Genomic DNA, 20,876 nt, shown 5'->3' on the forward strand with positions numbered 1-20,876 from the left:
GTGCAGAACAATAAAATTTCCGCCGTTTTTGTAGAAATATTTGTTTGTAAAAAAATCTAACCTACGAAAAATACTAAAAAAAATATACGTTTTTGTACAACATCAGAAAAATATTTGATGAAAATTTCAGACCCTTACATTCAATACTTTCTGAGGAATCGATTTTTCTCTAAAAAAAGCATTTTTTTCAACTTTGATTTGTTATAAATAATCACAAATAAATAATTGGAGTATGTTGAGCAACTATTCAATTAACTGGAAAACTCAAATCCCCGATTAGTTCGTCAAAATTATGTGATTTACAACGCAAAATTGAATCAAGAAAAGACGGGAAGTATACTTCCCACTAACAGTGATAGGGTTAAACCATTTGTTACACATCTTGTGTCGAGCCCTTGTCTTTCTATTCCTACTAGGGTCCGATCAACGTTAGGGAAAAATAATCAGGTCTTTACCAGAGCCCTATTAATTGTTTCACTCGGATACATGTAACATGCGCGTTCGGCAGCAGCGGCAGGGAGATTTATGCCCCGCTCGCGCTCGTAACGATCCGTCGATCTCTGACGTTACCCGTTAATTGGATAACAGCGGATTTTTCCATGAATCTCGTACTCGCCGCTTACACGTATTATATCGGCGATGTGCGATAACGCCGCGCGTAATTCGCTTCCCCCGCCGCGGCGATGGGCGATCTTTCTCCCATTCGCTCGCTCGCTCGCCAATCGCGCGCGAGCGGCACATCGATGTAAATTATAATAAGCGTAATATCCGACATTTATCGGCATCGAATCGCAAATTTGAAAGCCAGATTCCTCGCGTCGGCGGGAGAAACGTCCGCCCGATCGGCCACGGGGAAGATTGATTGCTGTGACAACGAGAGAGCTCTTGTGACAACGGCATGCATAAGATATAAGCAAAAAGAGCGTGGGCTTACCGATACGTTATATTTACGATCATTCTACATAATACTTAACGGCGGCGCGTAATCGAGATTGCGATATGACTCACTCGATTGCTTTATTACGTTAACCGTACGGTTAACTGTCGTGACTGTCGCTCGTACCATTTGCGATTTCCATTTTCCTCCTCTTGCAAGCGCGCCCGAAGGCGCGCAGAAAATCTTGCTCGCTGATCGAGTGGCGGTTTCGATACCCACGCATTTCGCGTTCGTCGCATCGATAAATACGCATCGAACGGATAAAACGTGCGACGGACATCTCAACATCCGCGTCTCAGTATCGCGTACAAGCGCTCGCTTCCATTCCGGTATTCGTCGAATCGTACGACATATAAATATCGAGATGGATGACGTTATTAAAATATAGCGAATAACAACTAAATAATAATACAGGATAATGAATATGTACATTTTTCGGATAATTGAATGTACATATTTAATATATATCTAGTACAAATTTAATTAACGGTTGTAGGTATAAAAGGACGACATACAGATTAAAGTGACACGAAAATACCCGCTGATAATCAGATGCACATTTTTCGCATATCTAGCGCAAATTTAATTAACGGTTGTAGGTATAGAAGAAAGATATGCAGAGTAATGTAAGGTGAAATGCCTATGAATAATTAGATGTAAATTCTTCGCGTATCTGGTACGAATTTAATTAGCGGTCGCGGACTGTTGGTCTGCACGAATCATATGTTCGTAAAAATCGTGTTATTCAACGTATCGCTAAAGCGATTGGGATAATTATATAGCGCTTATGATCAATTGCCTGTGTACGAATTCCAAATTATCTTTGCTGTTTATACATCGGTAAATTATAGAATTCATTACTTAATGTAATACGACATTTTATTCGCGTATTACGACTTAATTAATCGTTAGCGATACGAACAGGGCGCATGTACATGTTGTTTATCGTCTAATTTTTCAATAATAAATTATCCGCTACGCACGCAGCAGGTTGTTATTTCGTCGAGATCGGAGAGTTTAAACGGAGAGCTTTTCTCGATCGCGGAGTTCCAGTCGCATTATTGTGGGCGATGGAGCGAGGAAAAAAAATCAGAATGAAATTTCTTATTGAGAAATTACCTCAATTTATACTATATATTTATAGTATAATGATATATTTGTCGCTTTAATGAGAGGTCTTAAAACTTGCCACTTCGATCACTCCGGTAAAACTAGATCGGTCAGTTGTCGGTAATTTTAGCGTCAATTAAGTACGATCGACAAAAGTACAAAGAGCCAATAAGAGTCAAGCGCGAGAACTGACGTCCAGGTGATTCTTGTGTTTCAATAAACCAACATTAAATTAAAATAAATCGCACAAACCTACCTGTTGCGCAAAACTGATTGTTCTAATTTTCATTCTTTCCCTATTGATGTTTATCCACGATTTCAGAAAAGTAACTGCATCTATTCCATGATTGCGTGATGTTAAATTGAACATACATTTCTGATATGGGGCCGAAACCTATTTGAAATTCTGTATAATTTACCCTAATTTAATGTAGTGTTTTTTATTAAAACAGAAATCATATCCGCACATTAATTCTTGCGCTTGGCTATTATTACACTTAATTGATTGCATATCGTAAGAGCCTGCGGGGAATTGTTCTTTGCTGATTAGTCAAATGATCAGAAAACAAGGCAACGAATAATTAGGCGTCACACGGCGAAAATATTCGATTGAGTGAAACAATTTTCCGATGAGATTCGCGGATGATTCAGAAATTTCGGCATTCTGTTAAAATAAACGGAGATTTCTAATTAATTCGAGCAGAAATTCCAACATTTTCGATTTGGAATGTCTGAATATCGTTCATATACTTGATCAGCAAATTAGGTCACCCACTGCTGAACACTTTTTTCCCCATGAAGGTTCACACAGGGAGAGAAAAAGCTGGAAAAGTCGCAGCGCCTTTTTGCAGCGTCGACTACTAACGACCTATGTGAAGTTAGCCCCCGACTTTTGATAAAAAAATTTTTTTTTTTTCATAAAATTGCGCCAAATTGTTTGTAGAAATATGTAGTGAAAGACTTTTCGTTTGTAGTAAAAAAATAAAAAAGTTACGAGGGGTTGAAAAAATGGTCAGCCCCCCGAAATGGGGGGCTGACTTAAGACCTGACCTAATCGAAGCCAAATCGTTTGTAGAAATATGTAGTCAAAGAATTTGTAGTTGCCCAGGAAAAAAGTTACAACCCCTTAAGTTCTAAGGGTAGCTATTTCCGCCCCGTCGTGGGGGCTGACTTGAAACCGGTTCTAATCGACGCTAATGGGTTTGTAGAAATATGTAGTGAAAGAATTTTCGTTTGTAGTTGTCCAGTATAGAAATGGCAGCAATTTTTGTAATAGGGGTGATTGTATTTTCAACCCTATCAGGGGGGCTGCGTTCTAAACCGACTATATCGAAGCCAAATAATGCGTAGAGGTTTGTAGCGAAGGAATTTTCGTTTGTAGTTGTCTAGTATAGAAATGGCAGCAATTTTTGTAATAGGGGTGATTGTATTTTCAACCCTATTAGGGGGGCTGCGTTCTAAACCGACTATATCGAAGCCAAATAATGCGTAGAGGTTTGTAGTGAAGGAATTTTCGTTTGTTGTTGTCTAGTATAGAAATGGCAACAATTTTTGTAATAGAGGTGATTGTATTTTCAACCCTATCAGGGGAGTTGCGTTCTAAACCGACTAATAGGGTTGAAAATACAATCACCCCTATTACAAAAATTGCTGCCATTTCTATACTGGACAACTACAAACGAAAATTCTTTCACTACATATTTCTACAAACCCATTAGCGTCGATTAGAACCGGTTTCAAGTCAGCCCCCACGACGGGGCGGAAATAGCTACCCTTAGAACTTAAGGGGTTGTAACTTTTTTCCTGGGCAACTACAAATTCTTTGACTACATATTTCTACAAACGATTTGGCTTCGATTAGGTCAGGTCTTAAGTCAGCCCCCCATTTCGGGGGGCTGACCATTTTTTCAACCCCTCGTAACTTTTTTATTTTTTTACTACAAACGAAAAGTCTTCCACTACATATTTCTACAAACAATTTGGCGCAATTTTATGCAAAAAAAAATTTTTTATCAAAAGTCGGGGTCTAACTTCACATAGGTCTACTAACGCGCGACGCAAGTACATGTCTGCTTCATCTCTGCTGTTTATTATTTTTTACCGTCCGCTAATCGCCGACCTCTCGATACGCTTTAGCTATTCGAGCAACTGTTCCGCGGCAGAACGGATCAAATGCATAATTCATCACGAGTTCGAAACGGTCATTAAAAAGCATACGCCTGTTCGATAAACGAGTTGCTCCAACCAACGGTTCTCGGACACCCCGGACGTTAAACCGACTGCAGAGCGCGCTCGATCGGCGAGATCGTGCCGGTGGCAATCGATTGACGTTGTTGCAAACAAAACGGTCGCGATAATCGCGGTATAGTTTGCGCCTCGACAATCGCAATTAACGTACGCAGCAAAGCGAAAACAACCTGGTTCGCACGGCGCGATATCTCGTCCAGCACTCGCGAGTTCTGTACAATTTCCTGTTCAATTGCACTCCGCAGAGATCAAGGCGCAAATTATTTCTATCGATGTGAGGAAAAGAGAAAAAATAGAGAGAGAGAGAGAGAGAGAGAGAGAGAGAGAGAGAGAGAGAGAGAGAGAGAGAGAGAGTGACGGGAATTTATGCGAGCGTTTAATGCACATTACGCTTTGCTCTTGACATCTTTTTGACTCTACACTTATAAAGTACTTGCTGACAATTTTCCAGAATGTCTATTATTGTGTGCTTGATCTCTCCCTTATTTAATACTCAGTCGTGCGTATCAGCGGATTATTATGCATTATGTATCGATAATGTCATCCGGTATTATCGTATATTATTGTTAGCGCGTGTTCCTCCTTATTCCGACTTTTTGCAGTGAAGAAAAACGTGCGGCGTGCGACGTGCGACGCGTCTCCGCAGTTTCAGCGCGGATCTGCCGACTGACCATATCTGTACATTGTTATTCAATCGCGATAAATTAGCGAGGAATGAGACAGACAGAAATTGGCTGTTCGCAGGCATTTATTCGAGATAATTGAACATTGACTACACTACAACCGCGGTTGTAATTTACCTTCAACCCTCGCCACGTTTCTCTTCCTTCCAAAGATCCAAACTTTTCTTAATACACCGCGTTTAAGCGCGAGTTATACAGCGCTGGGGATTAATCTGTTAATCAAAACGCAGGGATTAACTAGGATCCCTAGAGAGAGCATTTTCGATGGTATTTTTATAAAAGAAAAATATCGTCCGGCGTTGACAAAGCGATTTATCTTGCGAGAGGTGCGATGCCAAGGCTGACTACAATCCCTCATTTGTGTCTTTCTTTTCGTACGCGCACGCACGCATACACACAATCCACCTGCATTCACACACAGACACGAGTCGGCGTCAAAGCCATAGTGGAATTGTTCTCCAATACGACGATAAAAGTTTATAACAGACGGAGATTGGCCGTTGGCCACGCTTAGGGCTTACGGCGGGCCGCGGAGAATGCGAAATTTACGAGTGTGAGTAATCCTGCGCCTTGGAGGAAAATGGACCGAGCCACGTTCGTTCAGTTTCGTGCTCGCCGATACCTCGGGATCTCCTTTGAGCGCGGATCGAGATCTCAACGTCTCTTTCTCTCAGCTCAATCGGAAATTTTCCTCCTTCGTCACATTGGGATTTTTATCAGTGCAGCTACCATATGTCGTCTCGAGGCGCATTTGAAAATTAATCGAGCGAAAATTAACGAGGGGTTCGCAGAAATTTTTACAAGTGGTAACGAAAAGAGCGGACACTGCGCGGCGGGTATGGAGTATTTCTTTCGGAAAACGCCAAAAAGGATGATGCGAAGATCACCGCGATCCGACATGAGCGGCTCATGTTGTCGCGCGGGATTTTACGGAAGACGAACGGCACCTGTTACACCTGTGTCGGTATGCAAGAGCATGTAATAAAATCGCATACTACGCGCTGCAGTCGAGCGACGCCTTTTCCGTGTTATTCCACCTCGCGACATGCATCGCGAAACATATGATTTACGATCGCCAAGAATAAAAATCAGACCGCGCATTTTTTTCGAACTCGGCTTGAATGTTAATCACCTTTCTTTTATATGCAACTCTCGTGTACTTTGTTGCGACATTATAACACTACCCAGGTTTCATTTACATTTATTAGCTCACTTCGAGTATTTAACGAGTCTATCGGAGTCTATCATTTTTCTTTCAGAGCCAGCTTACTCGACTCCTACCTTCCCCCTCCCCTCTCCTCCATCCCGCACACATTTCCACTAATGTAGTAATTAAGTTATGATACATCGTCTCTTGGCTAATAAATAATTACGAAATTGTTGCATATTATATAATCTCAGGTCTCACAGTCATATCTTGCAAAAATTATTCCTTTGCATCTTCAAGGTGCAATATATTTGACGAAACTTCATTTACAGTTAAACACTGGTCGAGAATTATTTGTATCTCGACATTGAGGAGAAATTACTTTAGTTATCGATAATTTTTAATTGCGTTCAATTTTTTGAGTTGCAAAAGGCTAGACAGAATATTTTCTATTTAACTCGATTTAACTTAAATCGCAAATTGCAATGTGCGAATTGCATTATCCGCGTTATATCTTGATACTTGACAAACACGTTGTTTCTCCGATAAAAAGCTTTATTATCGCACACTCTGCGATGCACAACATGTGGAAATGTAGGAAATTTTCTATGTTCTACCGATTGAGTGTCGGTAACAATCATTATCGTCTTTACCGACTGCCGCACTATTAGCTGTATCATCACATCGTTACCCTCCGTGGACAAATCTTACATTCATTTTCTGATTTTGCTTTTTCATCCCATCAAAATTTTATCCTGTTTTTCATCTTCTTGTCATTAATTATAGTTACTGGCGTAACGAGAAAAGATGCAAAACGAAAAAAAACTCCAATAATTATCCTTTCTTTATGACAACACTCGTGTGACGTGATCTCCTTTTTGCGGCGTCAATACAGCAGCTTTCACCACCCACAGCGACATCTTACCACCTCGTTGGCAAGATTGTATTCTACTCGAAGAGCGACGAAGCGTGTCGCAATACCGTACACAATTAAGGTACGGTTACATCAACACCAGATCTGGAGCAAGTTTCTGGGCCCTTTATGAAAGCGTCTGCTAAAAATCGACATGCTTGACAAAAAGCTGTTTATGCCATGTGCTCGCCGATAGATTATATTACTGACTAACGTTGCTAAATAAGTTTGCCTTGTGATAAATTAGCCATCTTTCTCAATACCCAATGGTATGTTTCCTGCGACCTGAGCGACCTGTCGCGAAGCAACATTGCGACAAACCAGGCTCGACGTGAGATCAGAGGCGCGTAGCAACGCGTAGGGAGCTTATCTAAGGAAATTCCGTGGGTGTCGCTTCAACGAGGATACGACGGCGCACGTGGCTGTGTGTGGCTCTTCGGGGCACGCGAGGACCCGTTAGGGAGACTACACACTCCAATCTTATCCGTAAACAGCTGACACGGCGGAGCAAATTTACTTAGGCAAAGTAAAATGTCACATCAGTTCCATCGGACGGGACGGGAAAGGTAAGGAGAGTTGTGACAACGTCTTCAGCAGCGTTGTCATGTGCTGAGATGATTTAAAAATCAGCCAGATAAAGATACGACGAAAAACACGCAAACTCTTCTCAGCACTTTGTCCCTGACAAAGACTCCTGGGATGACTCCCAACGCAGTCCACGCGTACTCGCGTCTGCAACATGAAAACAAATACCTCAGCATTTCACACATTCCCAGCAGCGTAGAATAAAAATTCAGTAGTCTCAGGTCATTTCATAAAAATAACACTCCCTCTTCAGCCTAACAATGCAGCTCTCAGGATCATGCGTACTCGTATTCTCTAGACAAAGGGGATTCGACGTCGCAGAGAACCTTATCCGACCGATCCGCTTGCCGATAATTCTATCCAGATAACCATGATAAACGCCGGTCTCCAGCGATAGAGCCGGCCCTGAAGAGAGATGATTCGTGACATCAGCGCGCGCTCAGCCAGCGGTTGCCATGGCGACGAGCGATCATCTTCCACCTCTGCCTCCACCACCACAGCTGCCCACCATGACCCACCACTACCAGCACCACCACCACCACCACCACCGCTGCCATCGCCGCCGCCGCTGCCGTCGCCGCCGCCGCCGCCGCCGACGCCGCCGACGCCGCCGACGCCACCGCCACCACCACCACCACCACCACCACCACCACGGCCACCGAGGAACAGCGAAGAGGAGTAACCCCCTCTGCGTCAGCGTCCGCACTCCGCGTCAGTCGGCTCGCTCGCGTGTGTTGACAGAGGTTATCGCGCGGAGTCCCGGGCGGTGTGCGTGGTCGCTCCTTCATGTTTCGGCCGACTCCTCGTCAGCTCGGCCGCTCGCGAGGTCTCGTCGGATAAGGAGAGAAAGAAGAGAGAGAGAGAGAGAGGGAGAGAGAGAGAGGCGCGGCGGCGGCGGCGGCCTCGGAAGCGCGACGCGATCGCGGGAGCTACGCCGCGAATTGTCCCGCCGCGCCCGGTCCTCCCTCACGCTCAATAATGAGGGACATGGCAGGCAAGATCGCCGAGTTGAAGTTCGAGGCACCCCTCGCGCGCTTCGAGGAGGAGGACACCGCCAGCCTGAAGAACATGAATCTCCTCACAGGTGCGGGCAGCCACGCGGCGTTTCTCTGCTTTTTGCTCTCTTCTCCGCTGGCGCGACGTTTCGGCCCGAACCTGCCCGGCCGGGCCGAGACATCGCGCCCCGCTGCGCGCTTTAACGTCAGCTTCTCGGTGGTTGCTTCTCTCCTTTGCTCTGGTCTAATCCCGCTCGCTCTTTCAAGCGCGATGGTGCCCACGCTACGCGGCTGATGCAATTCCGCCTGCATTCCCGGAGGCCCGCTTGTTTTTGGAAGTTAACGCGCGAAGCAAGTCACGGCGAAGCAAGTGTATACTTTCTTCCGCTCCGCAACTTGTCGCGCACTGGTGCGGCGCTGGTTCAAAAAGTTCCTCGGCAGCTCGTGCTCGGCCCGCGGAGCTCGTTACCGCCAAGTTTTGCCGATCGATCGATTTTCGGCTCGGTCGTCCTTCGTGTCCTCTGTCGCGAGCTTGCGTGGTCGAAAGAAATCCCGGCGGTACCTGACGTGCTCCTCAGGCGTCACAACAGGCCAGGTGTTACGATTGGCTCACGGCTTTGCGACGACGTGACGCAGCCTCACGAGGGGATCGCCGAGAGGCAGGTCGTCTTATTGTCCGCGAGCGATCTTGATGAGCCGCAAGCGGGCCAGGTAATTCCCGAGGACGACGAAAGACCGGCTTGGTCTAACCTAGACCGCTGCAGCCGCGCGGTGCAGCCTCGCTTCTTCGCGCACGAATTTATTTTCGTCGTTCGGTCGCCTTGACGTGTGCGACGCCGAAAAATGCTCGCTCTTCTTCGTCGCCCGGCTCGCGCAGGGATCACTCCTGCTCGCCGTGTTTATTCGCGTGACCCTCGACGCGAGCCGCCCAGTTGGGCCTCCCAGCCGATTCCCCCCCCCTCCCCCCCGGCTCTCCCGTTGCGGTGTGCCGATTCTACGCCCACGAGAGAGCCAGGCATCGCTGGCTCTCTCTCTCTTTCTCTCTCTCTCTCTCTCTCTCTCTCTCTCTCTCTCTCGCTGTAATTGATCCTCGCCTCGGCTTCTCTCCAGGCCGTGACATTGAGTCACCAAACGGCGTAAACAGATCGTCGCTGTCTTTGCAGATTTCGTCCCTGAAAGGAAAGCCCTCAACTGCCACGCAGTCACGTTTGCACCCGACTTGGCGTCTTGTTCTCCTGCGAATCGGCTCACGCGATTCTCCGATTTTTCCGCTACTTTGCAAGTAATCCGGGATATTTTCGTTTCGCAACTACTATACGCTTCGCAAACACGAAGAGAGAGACAAGTGTGTGCATTTATTGACGCGACACGCGTCCATCGGTGTCACGTCCGATAACGCTCGATATCGCGTCAGCAGTCGTGACCTCGGCTCATCATCTCCGCGCTTCGTCGATACCGCCGCGATAGAGCAGGGGATGCGAGGGGAGAAATCGATTCCGGATCGGAGCCGAGAGGAGGAGACAGCTTCGAGATTATCTCTCACCTCCGTAGGTGGGCCGTTGGTAAAATTAGCCGTCTTTCCTCTCTCGCTCGAGGTTCACGGTGGTTGGCACTTTCCGAGGGAACGTCCGGCGAAGGAACGAGGAATCCGCGTGGGGAAGGCTATTTCGGATGCGTAGGTGTGAATTTGTCTAACCCCTGATCGTTCTCGCGACTCCGCAGAGCAACTGCTGGACGCCAGCCTGGACGCGACTTTCGGCGAGAATTGCAACGCGAACGAGCCGGCGAAGACGCACGAGAATGGCACCGACATCCTGCAGGAGGGCACCTTCAGCCCGTTTAGCGGCAGCCTCGAGGACCTCGTCAACACCTTCGACGAGAAGATCACGTCCTGCTTCCGCGATTACGGCACCGACGTCGAGTCCTTGGCTCCGGTGCAGGTGCGGACGCAGGAGGAAATCATGAACGAGTGCCAGTGAGTGGCTCATTTCTTCTCTTTTCCTTCTTTTCATTCTTTCTACGAATCTCGTCTCGCGATTAGAAATAAGGTACATTTATTTTCCTACACACGCTAATCGCGAGACCGCTGCCAAACGTCATCGCGATATCCCCCGGCCGCGCCGCGCGCGAGGATTGAGTCATCGCCTCTCTAACGTATCTCTCTCTCTCTCTCTCTCTCAACGCTTCCCGTGCGTACGCATCTCGCCGGCATATCCATCAGGCCAAATAAATGTCCATCAAGGAAGATTAATGTCATCAACCGCGCGGCGACTCCGCCATGACACTGCGAGATCGATCGCCGAGGAAAGAGGAGAGTATCGGTCTCGTTGGCGCGATTACCCCAATTAATCCCGCCGCAAAATGGCAGCGCGTCCCTGCACGCTTCTCGGCTCGCGTAACGACGCAACGTACCGATTACCGGCACACGCATACCGGTTTCCCCGCTGCTCCGGAAAATAAAGCACGACGCGTCCGCGCGACGCCCGTCCTGGGAAATTGCCGGGTAAACGCGGCCAAATCAAATCCCGCGTCTCGCCGGTGCCCCGGCCTCGCCGCACCGCCGCGGCGGAGTCAGCTCGCAGCCGAAACCAGTAATTGTCTCGTCGCGGAAATAATCACTTATCGCGTTTGCTGTTACTACATTGCCGGCTCGTCGTAATGCGTAACGCAGCGCGCAATAACGGGCAGCGGGGAGAGGGAGGGGGGGCTATGTTTGCCTGCAGGTCTGCGGTCCGCGAGTAATCCATCGCGTTTCGATTACTCGCTGACTCGTCTTTTTTCTCTCTCTCTCTCTCTCTCTCTCTCTCTCTCTCTCTCTCTCTTTCTCTCTCTTTCCGCCGCTCTTCCGCTCCGCCAATGCACGTCAGCGGTTTCACCCACTGCTCCGTTTAATGCAGCGTCGAGGAGAGTGCAACCTGATTAAGTATAGGGTTTCGCTGCGCTCGGGCTCGGCGCGTTAGCGGCCGAAGCGGCCGCTCGCAGGACCCTCGTTACGTGCTCGAAGGAAATAATTTTCAGGAACCGGCTGGCGGGCGCGACGAGACGACGGAAAAGAATCCACGCTGCTCGCGATCGCGTACTTGACCGTGCGTCACCGCGTCCACTCGTCGCGGTCAGATTCTTCTGAATATTGCTTAATGAGCGAGTCTTCGCGCTCGAATTGCTCCTAATGATACCCGAGAGCATGTGTCTTCTCGTCTATGCGGCTAATTGCGTGATTCAACCGCTTCGTGCTCGCACAAGTTGGCTATGCCAGAATCAGCAAAGACTCGCCTGTGTGTGTGTGTGTGGTGTGTGTGTGTGTGCGTGCGCACGCGTGTCATGATGTCTCCTCGCTGGCGACGGTATAGTCGCGTCCGAGACGAACGCTTCTCGATCTGTCTCTCTCTCTCTCTCTCTCGCGCGCGCGCGCGCAGCGAGTATATTTGAGCGGAGAGCCGCGCGGTAAAAAGAAAATGGAGTTTCTTTTTTTCTGCACGCCAGCGGCGGCGATCGCGAGCGGTATCGATTCCCCGGCACGGAGAAGTGTGTCGGCGCAGCTAGGCGCCTCTCTACGCGATGTTTACGGCACGCTTTGCAGCTTTCTCCTCCGAGTGGCCGAGTCGCGGCGTCGCCACTCCGCTCGGCTTCGCGCCGCGGCGCGGCGCGGCGCGGCGAGCGAAAAGTGCGTCTTAATTGCGGGATTCCTACGTTGACGGTTCGCTTCGTACGGCCCAGTTATCATCGGGGACGATCGGCGACACGATCTCTCGCCCCCCCTCACGGCCCCCCCTCCCCATAGCCGCGAAAACGTACCGATCGCGACGGAAGCTGCGACGAAGCCGGAGAAACAGACAGCCATCTTCGGATTCAGCGGCGCGAAGTTTCAGAGGGAACAAAGGGAGGAGAATTTTGTTTCTTCCGATCCGCGCCGGACTTCGCGCGTCTTCTTCGAGATTCCCAGCGGCTCTCTCGTTCCTCATTCCCCGCGGCGCGGCGACAGCGCGGAGCTCGCGTATCTCCTAAGAAGGCACGACGGGATCTTTCGCGGCAGCCTTGCCTCGCGGACATCTCTTTCGCAAAAAGCGCCTGCTGACGCACGCACGTCGTGCTCACGCAAGCCTCGAGAACGTAACACTCGCATGCGCCGTCGGCGATCAACGACACTCCGAGTCGAGGAGACTCGCAGTTGGAGATTTTTGACGATTGCCGAGGCCGAGGGTGGGCGCTTGCGCGCCGTGACAAATATTTTCGTCCCAGGGTGTAAATGACAGTCGCGCAACGCGCTTCCTTTCTCTCTCTCTCTCTCTCTCTCTCTCTCTCTCTCGTACACAGAGGCGAGGCAAGGTTACGCGCGTCCTAACGAGCGTAAGCGAGCAGGTGAAATTCAACGAAGCGCGAAATTGTCTCATCTTCTGTGCGCAGCCACGCACAGAGCCGTTAAATTCATATCGGAGCCCCGCCGCGCCGGCCGTTCTGTGTGGACGCATCGCGCGCTTTTCGATCGGTTCGCTGATTTTTTCCGCAGCCCTCGAAGGTTCCGCGAGCCCTTCCGCCGGGCCCCACGTGGAACTCGCGTTCTACGTTCTTCGTCTTCGTATTCTACGCACGATGCTCGTTCAGGGTTTAAGAAAGTCGCGAGAAGACCCTCCCGCGACGGCCGCCATTGCGACAGCAGGACGGGCGTGTGTGTTGCACGACGGAAGAGGTCTCGACAGACCTTTAACAGAGGTCGCTCTGTCCCGTCCGCGTGCTTTATGGATTTTATAAAAAATGGCAGTGCCAAGAACGGGGCCTCGAGCTTCTTTCCGCAAGAATCCTGCGGCAAGTCGCGAGCGGCCACGCTTTGGCCGCGCCCGCGTCGCGCGGGGGGCGGCCAAAGGGTCGTCGCGAAGGACTCAATCGAGGTCGAGGAACGAAAATCAATTAGCGTCGCTCCGGTTCTTTCCTTTCGGCCGAAAGGCGCTTCCTGCGCGCGGCTCTCGGCGGCCCCTCCGATTCAAATGTGCCATCGATCGGCGACGTACGTGCGCGCGGCATTATTAAAGGCTGCTACTCGGCGAGGGGGATGGCGGCGCGGCCAGTATCCAAATGGAACGTCCTCTATTCCGGACTAATAAGGCCATCGACCCGCGATTGCGACAAAGCCGCCGCGCGGCGATGCGAATGCACGCGTTCTCTCGCAGAGAGCGTGCCGCCGCGCCGCATACATCGCGCCGCATACAGTTGCGACCCAACGCGCAATTTCCGCGCAATTTCCACGCAATTTTTCCGCCCGTACTTTCTAACCGCGAGCGACTAAGCGGCGTTTATCCTGCCAGACGGCGGCGCGGCTTTGCCTTCGCGGAAGGACAAGCCTCGCGAATTCTCAGGTCGAGCTGGCCCCGCCGCGGCGCGCAAACGTGCGAGAAAGAAAAGAAAGAGGCAGAGGAGGGGAAGGGGGGGGGGGACAGGGAGTGGACGTCGCTTCAACGACGTTAATGACCGGGAGCCGCATCCTCGGCGATATTCGGCGACGCTTCGCGTTTCTTGCTGCTGTTTTGACGCCGGCTCGGCATGAAAATTTAATCTCTGTTTTGCTCCTTCCTTCGTATCGAGCTACACCACCCTGCCGAGCAGGGGACGAACGTCAATATCGGCGCGCAGGCGCCTCGACCGCGGCGGCGAGCCGACCTCAGGGGCGAATTTGCGGGAGGGAAGCTATACGGCAGCGCGGAAGAAGCCGCGTGCTGATTTTCGACGAATGGCGCGAGCGGACGCTGAAGGCGACGCGTTTATCCCGTCGATCGAAGGAAGATCCTGCGAATTCAGCCGGCGGAAGCTCCCCGGGCCCCTCCCGGCCGGGGCCTCGGGGCCGCGAGGGGACTCGCCGGGAAAATTCACGCGGCAGCTCCGCGCGCGGAGACGCCCTGCGCGTCGCCGCGCCGGCGATCGAGCCACTTCGCGTTAATCAGAGACTCAAGTGGAGACTGAGTTGACCCCGATTCGTTAACCCGCGGCGTCGAATGGCCGATCGATGCGTCCGTCGGCGACGGCGTCTTTTCCGCGGCGAATGCGACACTCGGGCCCGGTGGTTCTCCCAACTTCTTGGTGAGTTAACTGACAGCTTAGTCAGCCTCTGTCCGCCTCTGTCTAGGTTGAAGGAGAAACAAAGACAGACTTGATGACTTCACTTTATCAGCTAACTTACCGACAAGTTGGAACAACCGGCTCGCTCATCAGCTGACCGCTTCGGGCCGCGTCGCTCGGCGCAGGTGCGGCCGCGCGGATTTCGCCACCTGCACCTGCGCCCGCCTGCGATCGTCGTCGTCGTTGTCGTCAGCGCGGTTGCACCGCATCTCGGCCGCGGGAGAAAGATTCGGCCGGCGGCCGTCGCGATTTATCGATCGCGAGAGAATCGCGAGGGAACGGGCTCTCGCGCGCTCTCGTTCTCGGGGCGAGGGGCGCAGGGGCGGGATTAGCGTAAGAGCGGTTAATTAGAGGTCGTTACGTCGGCGAGCTCGAGCCCCGTTTTGCGCGGACTCCCACGCCGCATTGTTCGCAAATTCGCGGCGCGGGAGATGATGCCCCGGTTTCTCCGTCGCCGATCGGCCGGCAGGCCGGCCGGCGTTCCCGGCCGGCGCGGCGCGGCCGCGTGAAAAATCGCGCTTCCTCCGCGAGAGCGGCTGACTGGCAGGTTTTATTTGCGCAGGATTAAACGTCCTATCTACGCGGCGCGTGCATGCACTCTCGTAACGCAGGAAACGCCCACGGCTTCAATGATTCATATGCGGCGTCCCAGAAAACGAGAAGACTGTCCGCGGGCTGGCTCCCCCCCCCCCTCCTCCCCCGCTCCTCCCTCTCTGTCTCCGTCGCTCTACCAGTCTCATCGGCTGTGTACGGAATGTGTCCTAAATGTGTCCCAAATGCCTCTCCGACGACGAGCGAGAGATTCCGGCCGCCGGAGTCGCGCGATCGCGCGTTATTTCACAATACCGCGACATATTATATCACCCCCCCCGCCCTTCCGCCCTGCCCGAGAACATCCGCGCTTATTGATCGCCGCATCAAGCGTCACGCTCAGCGTGTAATAGCTCGCCAAACGCGTCCTTCGTGCTAAAATTACTCGACATCTCCCCGGCTAATCGGCCTTTAAAGGGCCGGCGAATGTTACGACAGAGCTCCGTGCGAACGCCGCTGATTCACGCTCGTCGTTATCGCGAGCCGACGACGCGTGTAGAGAGAGAGAGAGAGAGAGAGAGAGAGGAGGGTACATTGTGTGACATAAGAATCGAAGCGAAGTCGCTTTCCTTGATGGCAGGATAAACACAGGAGATGAGTCAGCCAGCCCCGGGAGGATTTAACGCACCCGCGCGTGTGTTCGCGCGAGGAAGAGGAGAGCGATACTAACGCGCGATATTAACGCGCGGCTGCGGACGAGAGATGTACGAGGGTAGTCCCAGAAGTACCTGACCTAACAAAGAAAACACAAAAAATTTGGAAAAAAATATCTTTATTTCTCTACACAGCCTCTCCTTTTAGCTCAATACACTTTCCCCAGCGATGTTCAATAGCTTCGATACCCTGTTTATGGTGGGAATCGTCGAGCTCCTCAAAATAGCCATCAAGCCACCTTGCTCCATTGCTTGGACCGTTCCTTCGTCTCAGGTGTGAAGTGATGGGGACCCATGTCTCACCCATGGTTATGAATCGGCTTTATTGCTGCGAAACTTCGCCAAACACTCGATTGAAACATCCTCACGACGCTGTTTTTGTTCCAATCGGCGGCACCCATCTTGCGCACAGCTTCCTCATGTCCAAATTTTCAGTCAATATGCGATGTTACAGCACTTTTTGAAATACCTACCATGTCTGCTAACTCGCGCACTTTCAGTCGACGGTCATCCAATACCATTTTGTGGATTTTCTTCACCATTTCTGGCGTGGTCACCTCATTTCGTCGACCACTGCGATGTTCGTCTTGGCAGCTCGTACGGCCTCGTTTAAACTCTGCCGCCCAATATTTTACTGTTGTAAACGAAGGAACAGACCCCCCCAGAGTAGAATCTAGCTCCGCTTTGATATTGGTTGGACCTGAGGCCTTTCAAATGAAAGTATTGTATCACGTAACGATGAGCAATTTTTTCCATGTTTACAAATTCACTGAGAGCGTTCACTATTGATGACTGCCAAACAAATACTAAACAACGTAGCGTCGTCAAACTTCAAACTTAAGCTTTACAAGCTTGGTACTTTCTACCATAGTCATTCTTTTCGAACAACAACCGCTATCTATACGTCAGGTCAGGTACTTCTGGGGCTCTACCCTCGTACACAGCTGTGCACATGGAGTGCGCTTTCGGCGAGGAGATGCTGTTAACGCTACCGAGAGTGCTTGTACAGCGCGAAATTGACGGCGATAACTCCAGCGCGATAACGTTGACGTTACTGCGTCGCACCGTTGTGTCATTTAGCGAGCCCGCCAGCGGTTCGCGTCTCTAACGGCGCTGGTTGATGAGAGTCGCAGGCGAAGCTCCTCGCCAGCCTCAGCACCCCGAAGCTTCGCTTCCGCGAGACTGCCATTACGTACGTGGAATAACGAACACGTTTCGGGAGCTTACAAACGCGCTAACGCTAACGCCGCCTCGGAAGAAATAGCGTTGACGCCGCTAATTACTGCGTTGGTGTTAATAACGTCGCGATAGCCTTATCATCCCCGCGGCCAGAGCGGTCGCGTATCAGTCTTGATCCACGAGCAGGTGTGGTGATGAACCTTCTGCTGTCAGCTAAGAGCTGCGACCGAATTCTTCACGGAGAACCCTCGCCGCTGCCTGAAGTCCTTTGTATCCTTGATCCTTTGTATCCTGAATTAATCTACTCAAGACCTTGCTAAATTTTCGCGTAATTAAATAGCTTCGGGCGTCGATTGAATTCGACGGTTAAATTTTAAGGTGAGACGAAGAGGTTGAAAGATATATGAATATTTACAACCTGAATTGTTGGAACTTTTAGAATATGAGCGTTTAGAACTTGAAGCAAGCAGCTGAAGCTTCGCTACGTATATCGTAGACCGCGTCTTATACCCGTATTCATAGTCAGGCCTTATATTTAAGACTTCCTTAAGTTAATCCTCAGTTGGTCTGTAGCCAATAAAATAATCCGTGCAGCATCTAAAAATGGATATAAGGAGGTCTCAAATATAAGGCCTGACTATGAATACGGGTATTAGATTATCGAAGCGTTTTCCTCGGCACAACGTTACCGCTGGTGCTTGACGTCGAGTTTCCCCTTGCAGGATGTGGTGGACCATCACCGGGACTTTCGGAAACATCCTGCCGATCGACTGGAGCAAGTCCTACGCGAGGAAGATGCACATGCCCGCTCTGAATCTGAACGAAGCGCCCGCTTCGACGGAGAGGTGAATACTCGCCCGGTCACTTTCGTCGGAGATTTACGTTGCTATGCAGAAACAAGTTAATCCGCTAAAGACGAGAAAACGATCGTGCGAGATCTGAAGAGAGAGAGAAAAAAAATACGTGTACTCCGGATAGCACAAGACGTCCCAGAATCGTCCCGGGCACGTCCCGGGGACGATTCTGGACGAGTGCTCCGAGGCGTCCCGGATACAGCCAAGGCCATCCGAGGACTGTGCCATCCGGAGCGTTATTCTTCGCCCGACACGTCCGCTCGGACACGTCCAAGCGTTAGCGCGCTTAAATCCAATGCTTTTGTTCTGTTCGCTGTAGACCCGAGCTAGAGGATTTAAGTAGCGAAGATGAGGCGGTTGCGACAGATTTGGACATGCATGCTTTAATCTTATCCAGCAGCACCGACACCCACAGCCCGGAGGAACCGCTGAAGACCGCCGAGGAGGTTCTGCGTGAGATAGATGACATAATGCAGGTAATGATGGCGCGATAGTTAGTTATCCTTCGTCGGCGCGCTGACGACTTGACGAGCTGCTTGTAATCTCCTCGTCGTCCCGCAGGAGAGTCCATCGATGGAAAGATCGCCGGATTCAGACGGTTCCTTACTGGACAGCGACGAGGCGCTGGAGAGAAGCAGAGAAGTGCTCGGGTCGCCGCTGCAGGAGAAAAGTATGCCTCGAAATTACTCGCTGCCTGGACCGGGTCCTTCCGAGACCTGAAAGAAGGAAGAGCAGGCTACTGAGCGTGAAACGTGTGTGTTTTCAGAACTGAAGCAACTCTCGTCCAGTCAGCTGACGGAGCTTCTCGGAGAGATGGAGTCCCTGGTCGCGGCCTTGAGCGAGACTCTGATCGCCGAGCTCGCGCTCAGGGACGAGTTGGAGTACGAGAAGGAGCTGAAGAATCAGTTTATCTCTCTGCTGTTGGCTGTGCAAAATCGACGTAGGCAGCACCACGTGACGAAGAAGAGGAATCAAATGCAGAATGGTACTAGTCCGTTGCCGCAGCATAGGTCTTTGCAGGAGCCGAAGGTAACGTAACACCGTTGCGTCGAATTACGCGTTTACGCGCTACATTTCACGCACACGGACAAACGTGTCGTTCTACCGCCGAGGACAGCGATTACTCACAACTTTGTTCTCCTTCTTTCGAGCAACGGTTGTCTTCAATAAGCAACGTTTTTTTTTCTTTTTTTTTTTCCGATAATCAGTCTTAATCTCGTCGTAGAACTTCGGAAAGCTCCTTATCATCCGCTCGAGAGAAGAATATCTTTTTTTCTTCGGGAATATAATATTCCCAAACTTGTACTTTATACGGAGAAAAAAGCAAACCGAGTTTTCTCGCTTCAATTTAAAACTCTTGGCCGAGATTCTAAACTTGTAGGCTTCAGAATGTATCTCGAGTCAATCGGCCGCTTGTGCTGAACTTGCAATGAATTCGTGAATGCATGAAATACGTGGAACTAGTAATATTTGCTTGAATGCAGTATGCGTTTCTCTGTGTGCGGTTTCAGTAATATCGCTATCATTAATTCGCAATCGGCCGAGATAGAAACGAAGGAGAAACAATATAATTCTTGTTTTGCAGTACCTGACGACTGTTATCCCATATCATACGGACAGCGGTCCGCCGAATAATCAAGCCTTGCAAGTACTTATCAAAAGTAAGTGTTATTCGATAGAAACGATCGCCGCTCGTATATGCCCAAATGTACACACACGTTAATAATCATTTTTCTCGCAGTATTAAAAGCCATTAGCGAGGATAGCCCAACTGTACCCACTTTGCTGACGGATTATATACTCAAAGGTAACGAGCTTCAATCCAGCTTCGCTTCATGCACTTTGACACATAAAATTGCCCGTTTGAGCCTTTTTGAACTTTTAAAACGCCTTTATTCTCTGATCGAGAGATCTTAATCTTCAAGTTAACCCTTATCGAATCCTACTCGAAGCTGCAAACCGCCAATTGTCGACCCGTAACTTCGAAGAAGCGCTAACGAGACTGCTGTTGCGATTTCAGTGTTATGCCCGACTTAGGGCGAGTGCGTTGAAAAGGATGAGGAATAGAAAGAGAATGCAGAAACAGAATCGACGTCAGCGGATGCAATGTGCTCTCTTCTTCTTGCCAGTACGCTTTCAGCCGTCATTGTGCCGCGTGTTACTACGTTAAGACAACTAGCTTACGAGCTGTAATTTCGATCACACTCGATCTGTATTGGCTGTAGAAGTAGATAAGGTATCTCTGATATTCTATCTAGTCTTAATTTACATATTACCATGTGTATATTACTTGCTTAAGGTACGGTAAGTATATATTTTTAATAATTCGCGCAACATATGTGTTATTGACTCGCGCAAAATCGTACATTTTTCATATTTATATTGTATCATTGACTCGCGTAATATCGATTCAGTTTTATACATACATTTGTTTTGTACATAAGAATCACGCAGGAGATAGAAGAACGAGGTTTCCCCTCGTGCGTAGTCGGTCGTCAGCAATGGCAGCACAGGGCTCCTCTCTATCTAGAATCGTGTAAACTGCTACCTTATAGAGATCAGTTTCTACTCGAGAGATTCGAATTAGTGTACATTGTTGTAACGCCAGCGTATTTAGAGATACTGCATTTATCGATATGTACACGACGCAGAGTGAAGAATCTTGCAGTGTCAGTCAGTCAGTCAGTCAGTGAAATCACTTGCCGCCCCACCATACAATTAATTGTTCACGCAATGCGCAAAGGTTCGGAACACTGTGTTTGTTAAAACGAAAAATAAATTGAACGACCTCACCACTGTCGAACTCGACCTCACCGGTCATTTATTAATCGCACCACCACTCGCATCCTCGCACATCTCTCCGTTACCTATTTC

At 49.9% G+C, this 20,876-nt stretch overlaps 1 protein-coding gene across 4 annotated transcripts; it reads left to right on the forward strand.

Annotated features, from left to right (window-relative positions):
- The first annotated feature begins 8,306 nt into the window (after positions 1 to 8,306).
- Unc-76 (fasciculation and elongation protein Unc-76) lies at positions 8,307 to 20,810 on the forward strand. Of its 4 annotated transcripts, XM_011147560.3 has the most exons (10): positions 8,307 to 8,706; positions 9,781 to 10,168; positions 10,340 to 10,592; positions 17,871 to 17,993; positions 18,322 to 18,478; positions 18,564 to 18,672; positions 18,769 to 19,031; positions 19,588 to 19,663; positions 19,744 to 19,809; positions 20,023 to 20,810. In XM_011147560.3, exons 2-10 carry the CDS (start codon positions 10,093 to 10,095, stop codon positions 20,037 to 20,039), a joined length of 1,140 nt encoding a protein of 379 aa, XP_011145862.1. In that variant the 5' UTR covers positions 8,307 to 8,706; positions 9,781 to 10,092; the 3' UTR covers positions 20,040 to 20,810. The 4 variants fall into 4 exon arrangements, with proteins under 4 accessions (XP_011145862.1, XP_025152521.1, XP_019698686.1 ...); XM_025296736.1 differs by lacking the exon at positions 9,781 to 10,168 and having other exon boundaries at positions 18,400 to 18,478; XM_019843127.2 differs by lacking the exon at positions 9,781 to 10,168 and having other exon boundaries at positions 18,403 to 18,478.
- The last annotated feature ends 66 nt before the right edge of the window (positions 20,811 to 20,876 follow it).

This window comes from Harpegnathos saltator, unplaced genomic scaffold, assembly GCF_003227715.2.
Source record: "Harpegnathos saltator strain DR-91 unplaced genomic scaffold, Hsal_v8.6 scaffold156, whole genome shotgun sequence".
Lineage (NCBI taxonomy): Eukaryota > Metazoa > Arthropoda > Insecta > Hymenoptera > Formicidae > Harpegnathos > Harpegnathos saltator.